Below are 14,965 nucleotides of genomic sequence, written 5' to 3'. Positions count from 1 at the left end.
GCTTCATATTTCCAATTATCTTTTTGGGGAAATATTTTATGGATTATACAGCTGTAGTTATTATCATCAATCAATTGGAATAGACTTTACTTGTCTTCAATTTACAAACCTTTTAGCTAGCTGGTCAAAACGTACAACTAGGTACAGGAAAATTAGCTTTATCATCCCTTACTATGTGTGTACTAATGAATGTACACACATACTTGACATATCAAACAAATGTATTTCTTACTTTTAGATGAATTGCATCAGAAGGATAAGAAAAGTGTCGTAGAAATAGACACACAGTACAACCGTCATGTTTTATTGAAATTTGGAATATCTGCAAAAGTTGCAATGACTCAAGCTCTGACGACTAGAACTAATAGTAGTGTAGAATGATTTCAATGCGCTCCAAAAGATCTTTGACAAAATGTAATGTAGACAGAGAATAAATAATACGAAAGTCCAAAAAATGTTTATATATATTACTTTAAATTACAATCCAGACGAAAATATGTAAATATTTATTGAACATAATTTAGAATTTCTATTCTTTTGACCATTTGTTCTCTCGTTCTGCATGATTAATGTGTAATATAATATTTTTGCTTTCATTACATTTAAAAAAAGTTTTACAAATAAATCATAAATAAATATATCATTTGTAGACAAAATCTAGTTTCAATTGCTATTGTTTCTTAGAGAATTTGTTTGTAATAATATTGGATATCGGACTCAGAATAACGAGATACTTTTAAGAATGTATAGCAATTTTAATGATTCCAATATCCCCTTCATTATGGTTTACTCCACGTTTCATAAAGGTTCTTCAACAGTATGAGAGACCATGGACAAAGGATAAGTACGTATCATTCACTAAGAAAATAGTTTTGCATATATTTCATAAAGTGTGTCACACAATAGAATTGAATACTACAATAAAAGGTATATGAGTCCATTTGGATAGACTATAATGATTAAAAATGAGAAACTATTGGATTTGTCATAGGAAACTAGACAAGAATATCAATTTGCCTGTAGTTTATTTTTTCTGACTATCCATTTTTGCATTTGTATTCATATACTTGGTAAACGTACTTAAAATTGAACAATATGATATTAATACTCCAAATCAAATTTAAATTATCATGTCTTATGTTTATTAACTTTAGTATAAAAAAAACCACGAAAAAACGTAGAGAGATTTGATAATGTCAAACGATTTATTGGGTGAATATTATTCGTATTGCTATTAGCGGGGACGTGTGATACTTGTGTAGAGTAAGTTTGATTCTACTACAATATCAAATACATCTTGAAAATTATACATTCAAGGACGACCTCAGGATAAGAGAGACTTGATCAGGACTTGACCTGATACATAAGATCACCAACACCTTAAATCCAAACAATATATTCATTGGCATTCTCTATGTAGTCTCAAACGACAATCATTGATTGATTGATCGACTTTTATTTTTGTTTTTAACAAAAGTGATATCCAGAGCTTTAATGTACTATACGTATTAGTATTACTCGGTATACCGGCAGTATAGTGGTATTGGGAAACTGGCAGATTAAAAAATTTTTTTACTACATTTGTATTGTAATCGGTACTTTTAGCCCACTTAATAAAATTGGCTTTCCTATTTTCCACATTTCCACGTTTCTGAGGTAGCTTCATCTCCCCTTAAACAAATTTTTCCCTTTATGAAAAAAGTTAGAATGAAAATTGATATTTTATTTTTTAAAATTTAGGGAATTCTGACCTAGAACAACACCCTTCCCACTTATGGAGACTCTTGTAGGCCCTTAATGATGTTTTTGTTATATTTATATATTTTTAGACGAAAAAGGATTGAAATACTGATATCATACAAAAAAAATGGTATTGTGACAAAGCTTAAAAGTCTTTACTTCATAAACGAGGTGTGTTCAAAAGTAAGGCGACTTTTCCAATTTCGCAGGCAAGGTACATTTGGTATACTAGGTTATTTTTTTTGTTCCCAAAACTGAAGAGACCTATGTATGAAAGTACAGAGATTTGCAACGATTGAGGAGATAAATATTGCATCACTGGAATAGCTCAAAGGTATACCGTAAAGTGCTTCGAGCAAAAAGCGTTGGCACAAGTATCTGAGGTAGATTACTTTTCCTAAATACTACACTTAGGTTTTTTCCTTACAAAAATGTCAACTCTAAGTATAATTAAATATTATCTTATTACAATTACTTCATTTGGTCTAGAAATTTACTTAAACGATCATTTCTTTATCATTATCCTGCACTCATTGAGTTGAATAGAATAGTTTCTCGAGTGTGCGGTGTACATTGAGCTACGTCACTCCATTTTAATCTGGTCCCTTGGCTTTAATCACATAAGGCCCTTAAAATTATATTTTATTGGTGCAACAACTTTTTCCTGTTTGATGAAATGTTACCTGCCTTTACAGTTAAGAAAATGTATTTCGAACCATAATTAATTCATGTGAAGAAGCTGCTATAACTGTATAAACGTTAAAGTTATTACAAACAATCTTACCTTAATTTTTTATCCGTGTTAAACATGCTCTTGAAAGACTTAGCTCTTAATAATAAATTCATCCTGACATCTTAAACATTTGATACGACTAAAGATAAAAATATAAAACTATTACAAACTTTAAAACGGAGCCATAAACTTAAAATATTATAAAATATAACAGTTGACTGCATTCACATACTCCGACCTATGGCAGACATTCTTTGATGGGTTTAAATTGCACTCAAATAGTCAGGCAGGAAAAAATAAATACAAGATATCCTAACTTTCTCTTAAAATTTATTATTTCAGTTTGCAGTATCTGTTGTTCGGTATACTGGTATTAAACAAACAACACGGTACTATTCCAAATTGGAACCAGTACTTGCAGCGTTATACGTCATAAAAAAATAGACCCATCGGTGACGTCAACCCCAAATTTTTGAGATAGCAAAGAATAAAAATGATATTTTTATAGAATATAGTTACAAAATTTGTTTGATAGTACCCCTTTTTCCAGCTTGTGCATGTGTGTTGCCTTTCACAACTATTTTAGTTTGGAATAAGCATCGAAAAAGTTTTGAAATGCTTCAAAATACCAATCATACCTTGACAATACTCATTTGTTTACTTGAAAATTAGACTGTTGGTATCACTGTATATTTTAAATTTTGCATTTTATTCCTCCAAACAAGAAAATAACCATCGAAACTCCAAAAAAGGTACTTCATGGATATTTTTTGATTTGGAAATCCGTGTTTATTAATGTTGTTTCATTAGTGCATTTTTTAGCATTTTTAAGTGTTCCCTTATTGAAATTTATTCATGTTAAAATACAATTAGTTAGGAAGTACATAATTAATAACAAGTATTATACCCACATTTTTTTTAGTTATAATTTTACCATTAGAAACTCCATAATTCCTCCCCCCCTCAATAATTTGAATATTATATTTATTAAATACTAGCGGTAGTACACGTCATTGTCTGGAGTAATTAAACTTTGATTAAAAAACAAATTAGGCTAATTGAGCACACTCACACATAGCTACTGAATGCAATAATACTCATATGAATTGAATTGACGTTTTCCACCCTCAAGAATGAAGAAATAATAAAAAGAGCTTTGAAGGGGGAAAAATATATATTATAGGATGAATGAAGAGTACTTTAGTTTCTAGAACGCTCACTAACAAAAACTAGCTCGATGTTACACGCAGACGACCGCAATATTCTATTAATACATTGTTATTTCTTAGATCAAAAATATGTATGTGATATACAGCAGAGTGTATTTGATAGACTCGTAATAGGTAAGATTAAACATGTTGTATGTAGGTACTTAATTCTGTTTAATAGGATTTAGTGCACCCTTTATACACCCTTAATGGTACATGCACACACCTATTATAACATTGTTATTTCTTAGATCAAAATATTTTTATGATCTTCGCAAAGAGCACTATATACAGTGTACCCTGGATATACGTTCGATGTTATGTGCTGAACGACTGCAAGATCTACATTGACTACATTGTTACGGCTTAGGTCAAAAATACCTTCATTTCGTTCAAAGATTCATACATTCATTCATAAATTATTTTTTTACTCAATAGATGGCTTTCAGATTGCATCCATGTTGCTTTTTAAAGAAAATTAGGAATATTTTTTCCAAAAGAGCTTATGTTTCACACAATTAAGTCAAGTTTTATTAATTCACTGAATGCTTAAATTGTATCTCATAGTGACATCATGAAATATCCTAATTCCTTTAATGGAACATTTTTTTTTAGATTGAAGGAAGCAAAAGTTCGTGTTTTTATAAATACCCATTAAAACAACTTTGATTAACCAATAAGAGAACTATTTTAGTACGATTCAAGCATTAGAATATTTTATCAAAGGATTAACTCATTATTACAAAAGAGTGATGAAATATATCATTGAAGTTGGCTTGTTTCTTTCCTTAATGCATTTGCTGGTATTAATTTCATACTAATTGCAGTGGTTCTCAAACTTATTTTCTTACAACGGAGAAAGATTTGATCCTTGTGCAAATGTTGATTCGAAAAAAAAAACTCACTTTCTTATTTTTAAAAATCCGCATAAGTCAATATCAAAAAAGTTTGACAAATTTTTTAGCATTCCATCATTTTATGATCAAAACAAAGATTCATAATTAGAAAAATGAATTGAATAATACATAAAAATCATTCATTTTGTATTCGTTTTGAATAGAAAAGCAAAATATGGAATTCTTACCCATTTCAAATCTCGACAAATAATGGATGAAGATTTTGGATCTGCTGAAGTTGGTTTTAATAACTGTTCTTAACCTTTTTACGTCACTTAGGCAAATTTTGAAATCTCAATAAAGCCCCCGAAGAAGTTTTGCTCCGAAATTTAGTGGTTTAATTTTTAATAAAAGTCAAATAGTTAAAGTTCTTTGTTTTTTAACAAATATTTCAAAAATAAAGTCGGGGACAATTATAAAAATTTGATTTTGGACCAAACACCGGGTGGTTATGGAAGTCTCAAAACTTACTAATTCAATAATTAATGAAGATTGAGTGATTGAAATTAATGCATATTCCAATATATTAAAGCATAAGCAATTAGTTACAAAACAAAACAAACCTGAGCTCTTTAGCTGACGTACAGTCGAGAAAATGACACTAGAACGTGATCAACCAATTTCTATTTGCGCACTCCAAGCAGTTGTTATCTCCAAGACCCCGGTATTCACCGTCAGCAAGTCTGAAACGTTTAAGAAGAAGAACGCCTCTCTTAAAAAGACCAAACTGGACCTGGAGGAGTTAAAAAAACAGGCCATGTCAATTCCTCAAGTCTATGAGAGCCACTGCAAGAGATCTTGGGGACTCACACCTGACTGTCCAGAGCACTATCAAAAAAGTGGGGGAAAGAGCCTTGTGAGGGTGGAAAGTCTACTTCTAAAACCAGCAATGAGCGAAACCATCTCCTCCGTTGCAATAATGGGCATCAGACATAGGGCTCCAGAGCAGGATCTTACCCACCCAGAGGTTAAAAGAGCCCAGGGGATAAATATGTATTATCAAAATAAATGAATGAATTCTTTGTAATTTTCTTTACAATCTGTGATTCCTATAGTGTTCTTCAATCATCGTTAGTTTGATAACCTTCTCAGGGACTGCACCATTAATTTTACCACACGGAAGTACGATAGCTAAACAGAGGTACTGTACAGAAGCGATTGTATAATTTACTTGGTGAAATTGGACGATTCCTGGAGAAGAAAGATATACTTTTTTAAGGAATTACAATGCTCACTTGGTTACAAGACATTTATATTTATTATTATTTGTATTTATGGTTGACATCATTGAGAACTTGAATAATCTAAACGAAATCTTGGAAGGACGGAAAAAAAAATAAAAAATTATCACACAGTATTATGACAGCATACAAATGTTCAATTAAAAACTCGTGTTTTGGTATATCCATTTGACACTACAAATTTTCCCTTTTTAGAATAAATGTGCTCAGTAAGAAGTGTTAATTTTGATTCCAAACGGTACAAAGACAAGATTTCATACTAGTTCAGTGAGTTTAAGAGACAACTTCAGGGGTTTAGTGAACTGGAGCCATAATTTAAAGTTTTCGCTCCCAATTCATAGTTAGAGCTTCTGATTTGCCCGTTGACATGCAACTTGAAATCATTGATTTGCAGTGTGATGTAGAAGGGAAGAAAAAATTAGCCTCAATGGGCTTGGACACATTTTACAAGTACCTCGTAGAAGGGTATCCTACATTAACAGCACTGGATACCAAAATATTGTTCCTTTTTGGACCTACCAACTATATGAGTAAGTTTTTTCTATAGTGAAGATTAATCAAACGAAACATAAGCACTTTCATGAGATTCTAAAATTGGCTCCTTCTCAAGACTTGATGTTCAAAATATGTATGCAATAGTGTTGGGTAAACGATGCCAAGCTTCAGGAGTAAATCCTAGGCAAGACAATGAATTGCTGTGAAATTAATTCATTTGTTTAAAGAGATGTCTAGAGGTTGAAAAAAAAGTGTTTAAAGTTCCATAAAGCTGTCATCAGATAGGTTGTAACATTGTTATATCACTTTGATCAATTATCCATAAAAACTTATACGAATTAATGTTTAACTGAGTAAATGTGTCATTAAAATTGCAGATACTTTTTTTTTTAGTTTTTAGGTGGTCCGTAATGTATTTTATAAAAGTAAAATTTATATAATAAAGATTTTTATAAATGATTTATTCTTTTTGCATGAATTAGTATTAGTGACTAATGCAAAGAAAAAAGACTTATCCATACTCGTACTTCCACAAATGTTGCATCAAGTAAGTTTAAAGCCCCAAGACATATCAAAGTCAGTCTCAAACTTGAAGTCCTAGCTCAATTAGACTGATGCAAGGGCAACTCAAATTCGAATCCCCAGCTCTGATATACACCTATTCTATTAAAATTTCGAAATACGTAGTTTACACATTACTCAGAAATCTTTTTGAAGTCAGTTATCTCCATATACAATTTCAAAAACTTGATATACTTAAAAGAGGCATTAGTTGATTGATGTTAACTAGGAGCAAAGTTGAAGTATCATTGGATTGAAGATAGATTTTTTTAAAAAACCTTTTGGCCTCCTTCTTACGTATTAGACTTTTCATTACGCAGGGAGTGACATTACTATTCCATATACATCAGTAAGAATATGTGTGCATTTATGTTTCTCAGGAGGATACACTGCTATAGATAATTGAATATTAGAGGCCTTTTGAAAAGGTTTTACAAACACAATTGTACAGAAGACTCCACGTTCTGGCAGCCATTACATAATTATTCATGAAAGTAGGGAAGCCTTTTTTTATAATCTCTTTGCCATGGTCTAATTCAAATTGTGTTAATAACCAGTGCAGTACACATTTCTTTCTTTTACATGGCGTGTGTTTCTCTTTAGATTTTGAAAAGTAGTGTCTGATCATATATCAAAAGTTATGGATATGAGTAGTAAGTTCTATCCAAAGTAGTAGTTTCAAATCCACCCTTTCTTTATTTCTTCCAGATAATCGTCTCTATCTACGGAACTACTCCATCTATCAAAATGATCGCATCCTTTTTAATGACACAACGACTCTTGAAGATATATCCTCGGCTAATCGTCCCATTTTCATCGGATCCTTTAACCAACCTTTCCTGAACTCTCTCGTACCATTCCTTGTTACTTTCTACTTATTTGTCATATTTACTTGTTTAAATACAATCTACAGATATATCGTCACCGATCAAGATGTATGTAACTAAATTCATTTTTCTTTTTTTTTTCATATTTGAGTGTTTTCTTCTTAGAATCATTCAAACTCGAACACTCCAGTCATTCGAAATCGAGGAATGAATAACAATACCACGGTTGGAAACGTTACACCACCTCCTTCCTATTCCATATTCATTGACTCCGGGGAATCCATACTCATTCCTCCTCCATATAAAATGGTTTTGCCATATATATACTCCTCGAATGGAAACCCTTCCTCCATTTCTCCTTCCAATTCCATTACATCTATTAATGAAGCCAATGGTATTTGTCTCATTATCTTTATATATATTATAATTGCTATTTTATTTACTCATATCATAATTATACATAGATGTGCCACCTTCGTATTGCATCACATGTCATACGATACAAACCGAGCCTCTAACAATTTTCCCTCCTCCTTCGATAATTGAAGAGGAGTCAGATAAAAGTGATCTAAATGAAGAAGAGGAATCGCAATACACTTAATTGCTTATTACACTAGTTAATGAAGTGTATATTATTAGGATACCATTCAAGTATTGACTATGTTATTATAATTTTTAAATAATTACTAATTCGTTGAATATATATACATATTATATCATGGGGACTGAAGCAATGGAACAAGGGAGAGTTCTTTTCATTCTTAAAAAGAAGACTGGCCAGACATTTCATTTAATGTATGTTTGTTTAAGTTGTCATATCCTTTTTCAAATCTTACTTTTGCTTTCTATTCCGTATTCACTTCTAGAATAATTGATTTTCGGAGTCTAGAGTTGGTTAAGAGAACTGATCATTAATTAATTATGTACATATTTATTATAAGATAAATTTACAATTGATTGATGTGATCATTAACAAATATAACGTGTATTGTTGGGTGACTGATAAAATGACTATTCAGTCTATAATCAATAAACTATAAATCAAAATATTCTTCGTAAGAAAAAGTTATTTTGGCCGGATATGACGAGTATTACTTTATTTGCTATTATTAATTATTCTTCCTTATTTTGAAAAATTCTACGTATCTCCTAGCATAGAGTACTATCGTCAATGATGCTAATCGGGAGCGTTTTGGGCATGCTAAAAAAAGAAAGAAAAAAAAACATGGTAACCCTGACAGTTTAAAGAATGTTTTGGAGAAGAGCAGCTTAGCTACTATGACGTTTCATTAGATCAGCTACAACCAGCTGTAACGAGGGAGGAGGGGGAAAAAGGAAATAACAATGGCATTGACCAAAGAATTACTCCGACGTCGATCATCAATTTTACTCTGAGTCCAACAAGGACTCACATTTATAATATGAAAATAATAAAAAAAATCCTCAGGGTTACTTTCCTCCGTCTTTTATGAGCATACGCAAATTTTCAATCCGGTTATGTATATATCAATAATATAATGTTCGTAGTAGAAAAGGAATCTAATGATGTTTATAAAAAACAAAATCGAATTTAGTTGTTTGCCATCTGATAGTCATCTTATAGCAAATGGAGTTAGTCTGCTTTTTTGTTTTTATTAATGGAACAATCTCTTCAAATATTTGAGAGTTTAAAATTTACATTATATAATTATGGTACAACTATGATTGAAGACAAATTAAACATATCTGAGAAAATTGAAAGTCTTTGTCAAATAGGAAACATAGTAGCTTTTTGTAAATCTCTTTCTGACATTTTGACGAAATCAAAGCTTGAACAGTGTATAAGAATTCTAAATACCATTGAAAATTAAGGAAGTAGTTTCCAAAAGAAAAACTAATAATAATAATAATGTAGCTGAAGAGTTGAATAATATATCAAGACCTAAAAGTTTTTGGCAACGTTACTATAGGAAAAGTGTATTCCTTCTCTACTCGTATATATATATAAATAAAATACGGCATGATAGCTTTTTTGTTATGCCAAGCATTTTCATAGTTGAGAAGATATGTAGTCTGGAGCTTTAAATTTAAATACACAGATCTCAATTCATAGTTAGAGTTAGTTCCTTCAAAACATCGAAAAGTAAAATGCAGAACCCAGCATAATTAATTTGGCAATATTCATCACATGGTCCAATTGTTAAAAAATGGCTTTTTTAAATTCAGATTCTTAATTTTTTTTGTCATTTTTATTTTAATAAAGTATTAGATCTAAGATAATTGAATTTAATCAAATCATTAAATAACAGTACATATATACTATGAAAGTTTTGAACTACATTTAGTTCTAAAAATGGTTTGCTTTAAGAAATCTTTGTATATATTTGGTATTTTAATTTTCTAATAGCACTTTTACACTTACAATACTTACTTCAATATGTTAAAAATTAGAATGACTGACATTGAAGAATGTTTAGAAATAATTATTCATGATCATTATATGTAATTATGTTCCACTTTATCACAATAAATTGTTGTTTAACGACAAGGTTAACGAAGTAATACAATCTATTGTTATATTCAATTCTACAGATTCGTCAAGGAGTCTCTCTTTTTTTTTTCTTTTTGATGAAAATTGACCCTTGTATTAATTAAAACAGACGACTTTACGTATTTTGAACTTAAAAGAGGTGACTTTTTACTTTGTTAATAGTTTAATTTGATATATCGTACTGACTTCTGGGCATAACAGACGGATTTTGCCAAAACACACAACCAATCATATTTTATGACGTCAATATTAAATATATATTGTGGAAGTCAAAACATCAGTCGCAGACGCAATATAGTATAACCATGTGTTTCTATTAACCTTGTATATTATGAGTTTTATCATTATTATTCGTCTGTATCACAAACTGTTAAAGCAATATGAATGTAAATATGCTTGAGAAAATTGGATTTCCCGACTTTCATTTAAATATTTGCTAGAATATATACATACCTCAATAGAGGCTTATTCAAGCAACATATTCGGTTCTGTTAGCAAGATAATTACATTGAACTCCATATTTTTTCTTTTTTATTACAATCTAATTAACATTTAAAGTTATGAAACAATTAAAAAACCCACTAATCTGGGATATCAGTATATTATTGATATACATTAACTTTTTCTGACTTTTTGATCGTACGAAGAGGATTCCCTTTTTTTTCTTCCATACTTCCTCTTCGTCTCCCACACATCCTTCTTCAGCGTGTTCGTAAGTACGTATGGAGTGGTTGCGTGGGAGAGCATACCAACACAAAAGTGTTAAAAGAAAGTAGTGAAACCCGCCTGCTAACTTGATAATAATTCAGTATGAGACTCGTTGCCTCTTATCCCTATTGGATGTCACTATTTAATCAATCTTCTGACGTCATAAATTAAATATTGGTATGAAGAAAATTATACAATCAATATACATAATAAGAACCCAGTTACTTTTAATTTTTTGTAACCTACCAACTTATTATATACTTCTATTCATTTATATTATACTACGAATATCCCATTTTTTGAAAGAAATTAGTTCTTGAAGAAAGGATTTCGGAGTAAGGAGAATTAAAATAACGAAATATTGAAAATTCATTTCATGTTTTCTGTCTAGAACTCTTCATTTTGCATTCTAGATTTCATTTTTTATAGTTCAATTTTAATTCATTTTAAACATATGGGTGGATGTTTTGTCCTTGGATATAAAAGCAGGACGGCTCTAAAATACAAAGCTCATGGAAACTTACAGTTATTCAGATTTCCATTTCCCGAAAACTCTGAAGAACGTACTAGAATGTAGGAAAATGGAATTGGCGTAGCTCATGGACAACGTGCTCGGGAGAAGTTATTTTCTTGAATTCGATGTGTGTACATCCGCACCCAGGTGTCCATCTAACCGATTAAAGGAACATCAAAAAAAAAAAAAAAAAAAAAAAAAGGAATGGAACCCTTCAATATCCTCCCCACTGGGAGCCAGCTCCAACCGCACATATTAGTGAAAATCCTTTTGAGGGAAAACTGTTTACTCGCGGATGAAAAATCTGAAGCATTTCTGACGATTCGAGCTCTCCTACCACCTGATCATAAAAATTGTAATAAATTGATAGTGTCTTATGAACCGGTGACAGATGTTTTACCGATAAGAATTTTAGATAGTCATGTATCCTCAACTATATTTGATTCCAAATTTATGCAAGAAGTTACAGTGATTACTTTGTGTCATTATTGCCATAATTATGGATATAAGATAGAACATCAATTATATCTTATTTGAAGGTAACTATTAAAATAATGTACCAAAAAATATGTCGTCTGAAAAACTCAATTAAATTGCCATAACACTAATTTGATCAACAATCTGAAATTAAACATTCTAAAAGCGGAAGTTTTTGTAATGATTCAATTAAAAATGCATTGAAATTAAGAATGGCCGGTAGGAAATCTGGTTATGACTTATTAAGAGAGTATTTACTTCTGCTTTGCATTATAACTTTACAAAAAAGGACAAAATGATCAATGTTTCATGACGTAATCTATAATGAAATCATTGACATAATAAAGATCAAGGTCAAAAGTATGTAAAAAATTGAAAGAAAATGTATTTAACGTTAAATAAATGTTCAGTTAAGGTTTCACTTGTTAAGCATGGCAAGAGTGGCTCTACCTATATTGGAAGAATCATTTTTCCATATTCCGAAGGTGATGCTACAAAAGCTCTTCACTTTTATGCTTTCAGGAGTTTCTTCGGCGAAATAGAAGCAAGTAATGGCATATTATTCTACACCAAATCCTTATGACAGATCAAACTGAGGTCCAATTATAATTGATATAATTAAAAACATTTTGAGATGGTCGCTAATTTCCAGAAAGATTTGTACTAAAACCACCATGCAAATTTGATAAGATGAAGGTTGGCCCGGCCTTGAATTTCTGGTCCTATGAAGTGGGTAGGACAATAAGATACATTGTTCAATATAATATTTGTGACATGAGTGTTTTAATGGATGTATGGTTTATTGACATATTAAGGAATTTGTATTCATTAGTCTGCTTAAAAACAGTATCTTTGTTTTTAACAATAAAAATGAGGCACAATATATACTTGACATAGTCTTGTCTACTATTCCCAAGAAATGTTTATAAATATCATTCTACCAATAATTGAAAGTGCAAAACGGAATACAAATTTTTTTAATACACTTCTCAAGAAAAACCTTTCTGTTCAAATAAAAGATACATGTGATGTCATAACTAAAAATTTCAATGCCATACCATGCCATTCGTTAAAGAATAAAATTATGGATAGATTTATAAGATTGAGACTTTTAATATTTGTAAAAGCATTGAAAAAACAACAAGAATCAAAAACGATGAGAAATACAATAGTCAACTTGCATAAAAAGTATCGCAATTACAATTCCCAAAGAAGAGATCTTTCTCTATGACTCTAAGTTAATGAAAAATTGGAAGCTGATATATGTATTTTTAGATAAAAATTAATTAATTATTATTTTTTGGAGAGTTTGTGGTTTATTTAAAATTCATTCAACCAATGCCAGATTAATAAAATTAATCACAAATAATTTACACGATTATTATTCCTATTTTTTTATATCTACAATTTCATTTTTAATATTTGGTCGTATTCGGAGACAACATTTTTTAGATTAGTTCATCCATTACCATCAATCTATTGGAGATCTATGATTAAATAAAATTTGCATTTTCATAATAAAGCCGAATGAATTAACCAGATTTAAAAAGAAAATAAAGTAGAACTCATAAATAGGGAATTTAAATTAAGGAAAATATATTTGATATTCTAATTTTTTATTATGTGCTCAATCAATAATGAATAGAATTACAATAAAATTTTGTTACATTGGAAGTATTATATTCAATAAAACAGTTTATTATGGTAAACATTTATTCATGATATCCAATTTATTTATTTGTGTGGAGATCCAAAATATTCACGAGAGTATTAATCCAATATGTGAGAAGTAGCATTGAAGAAGATTCCCTATTCAATAAGTTAGGAAATTGTAATGCACACAAAACGACTCTTATCAAGGAAAGATTCTCTTTAGAGTAAGAGACAAAGCAGCAGAGTTGATTTTAGGAAGTTTGAACTAAAAAAGTTCTGATACTTTACGCGCAATTCTCTTTATGTTCCTCGTTGTTATTAATAAAGTCTTCACTAATTTTTTGATTATTTTTTTTTGTTATACTGTCATTTGCCTTTGTGTAATCTCTGATAATGTAATATTGAGTTTTAAAATATCCTGATGAATTTGCAAAAATAGTAAATCAAGCACTGCCCAATACTGATATCAACAACGGTGTTCAAAATATCAAAATGTTTAAGAGTCGTCTGTAACATATCAGGAAGGTACATTTGAAAAGTCATGAAAAGCCAAGATTTTGAAAAACTACTACCATTATTTTATTTATCCAATAATGGGCGCGAGTTAATATAGCTCTATAATTTATAATAATCAAATTGATGAAATATGAAGAATACAGGTTTATCTGGAGCCATTGAGCTATAAAATTATGTATTGAAGATATGAATGATGTTGAAACAAAGGCATGATTTTTTTTCTTTCAGCCAGTCAAATACCTTTTTTTCGAATGCATTCATATATATATATAAGTCGAATTCAAGAGCAAACAGAGTTCAGTTCCATGTGAACAATTTTATTTGATGATTATAATTTTTTCGACATATATCAAATAAAAATTCAAAGTTGGAGTAAATCTAAATATACATATTCGCAAACAGATTTGTTCACAAGTAACTTTTAAGGCCACTTGGAGAGCATCAATTATTGAGAGATAAGCTTGAGTGATGTCTCAAAAGTAAAATATCTCCAAATACGATTCAAAGTCAATGTGCGAATTTTTGGACACATGAGTTAGTGAGCTTCAAACTTCGAGTCTTGTTAAAATCTGAACTTTGTTGATCTGACGACGAATTCTAGTCGAGGTACAATTCTTTCACATTGAGTCCTCGTAAAATTTTGAATTTCTTTTTCAAAGTCCAAACCAAGTCGTCATGGAGTTTGAAGTTCCAATTTATAAAGAGTAAGTGCAACTGCATTCCCAAGTTTTTAATAACTATATTAGTGAGTTATAGTTATTATTCATTGTTGAACAAATAACTGAATAATATTTCATCCACTTCAATTCTTTGTATTAATGCAGGGAATACTGTAATATAGTATTCCCTGATTTTTGTAACTAAAT

The 14,965-nt window shown here is 30.3% G+C and overlaps 1 protein-coding gene across 4 annotated transcripts in view; it reads left to right on the top strand.

Moving 5' to 3' along the window:
• LOC121128338 (uncharacterized) overlaps positions 1 to 8,750 on the top strand; it is a 124,495-nt gene extending 115,745 nt beyond the window's left edge. For 3 of the 4 annotated variants that reach the window (XM_071892548.1, XM_071892547.1, XM_071892552.1), the window contains 3 exons: positions 7,583 to 7,809; positions 7,867 to 8,095; positions 8,166 to 8,750. In XM_071892548.1, coding sequence (XP_071748649.1) covers positions 7,583 to 7,809; positions 7,867 to 8,095; positions 8,166 to 8,302 — 593 coding nt within the window. In that variant the 3' untranslated portion in view covers positions 8,303 to 8,750. Of the gene's footprint in view, positions 1 to 7,288; positions 7,528 to 7,582; positions 7,810 to 7,866; positions 8,096 to 8,165 lie in introns of those variants that run through there. The other variant, XM_040722995.2, reaches the window with a different exon arrangement.
• The last annotated feature ends 6,215 nt before the right edge of the window (positions 8,751 to 14,965 follow it).

The sequence above is a fragment of the Lepeophtheirus salmonis genome, chromosome 1 (genome assembly GCF_016086655.4).
Source record: "Lepeophtheirus salmonis chromosome 1, UVic_Lsal_1.4, whole genome shotgun sequence".
Lineage (NCBI taxonomy): Eukaryota > Metazoa > Arthropoda > Copepoda > Siphonostomatoida > Caligidae > Lepeophtheirus > Lepeophtheirus salmonis.
The sequence above is the reverse complement of the archived record's forward strand: the minus strand, read 5'-3'. Positions and strand labels throughout refer to the sequence as shown.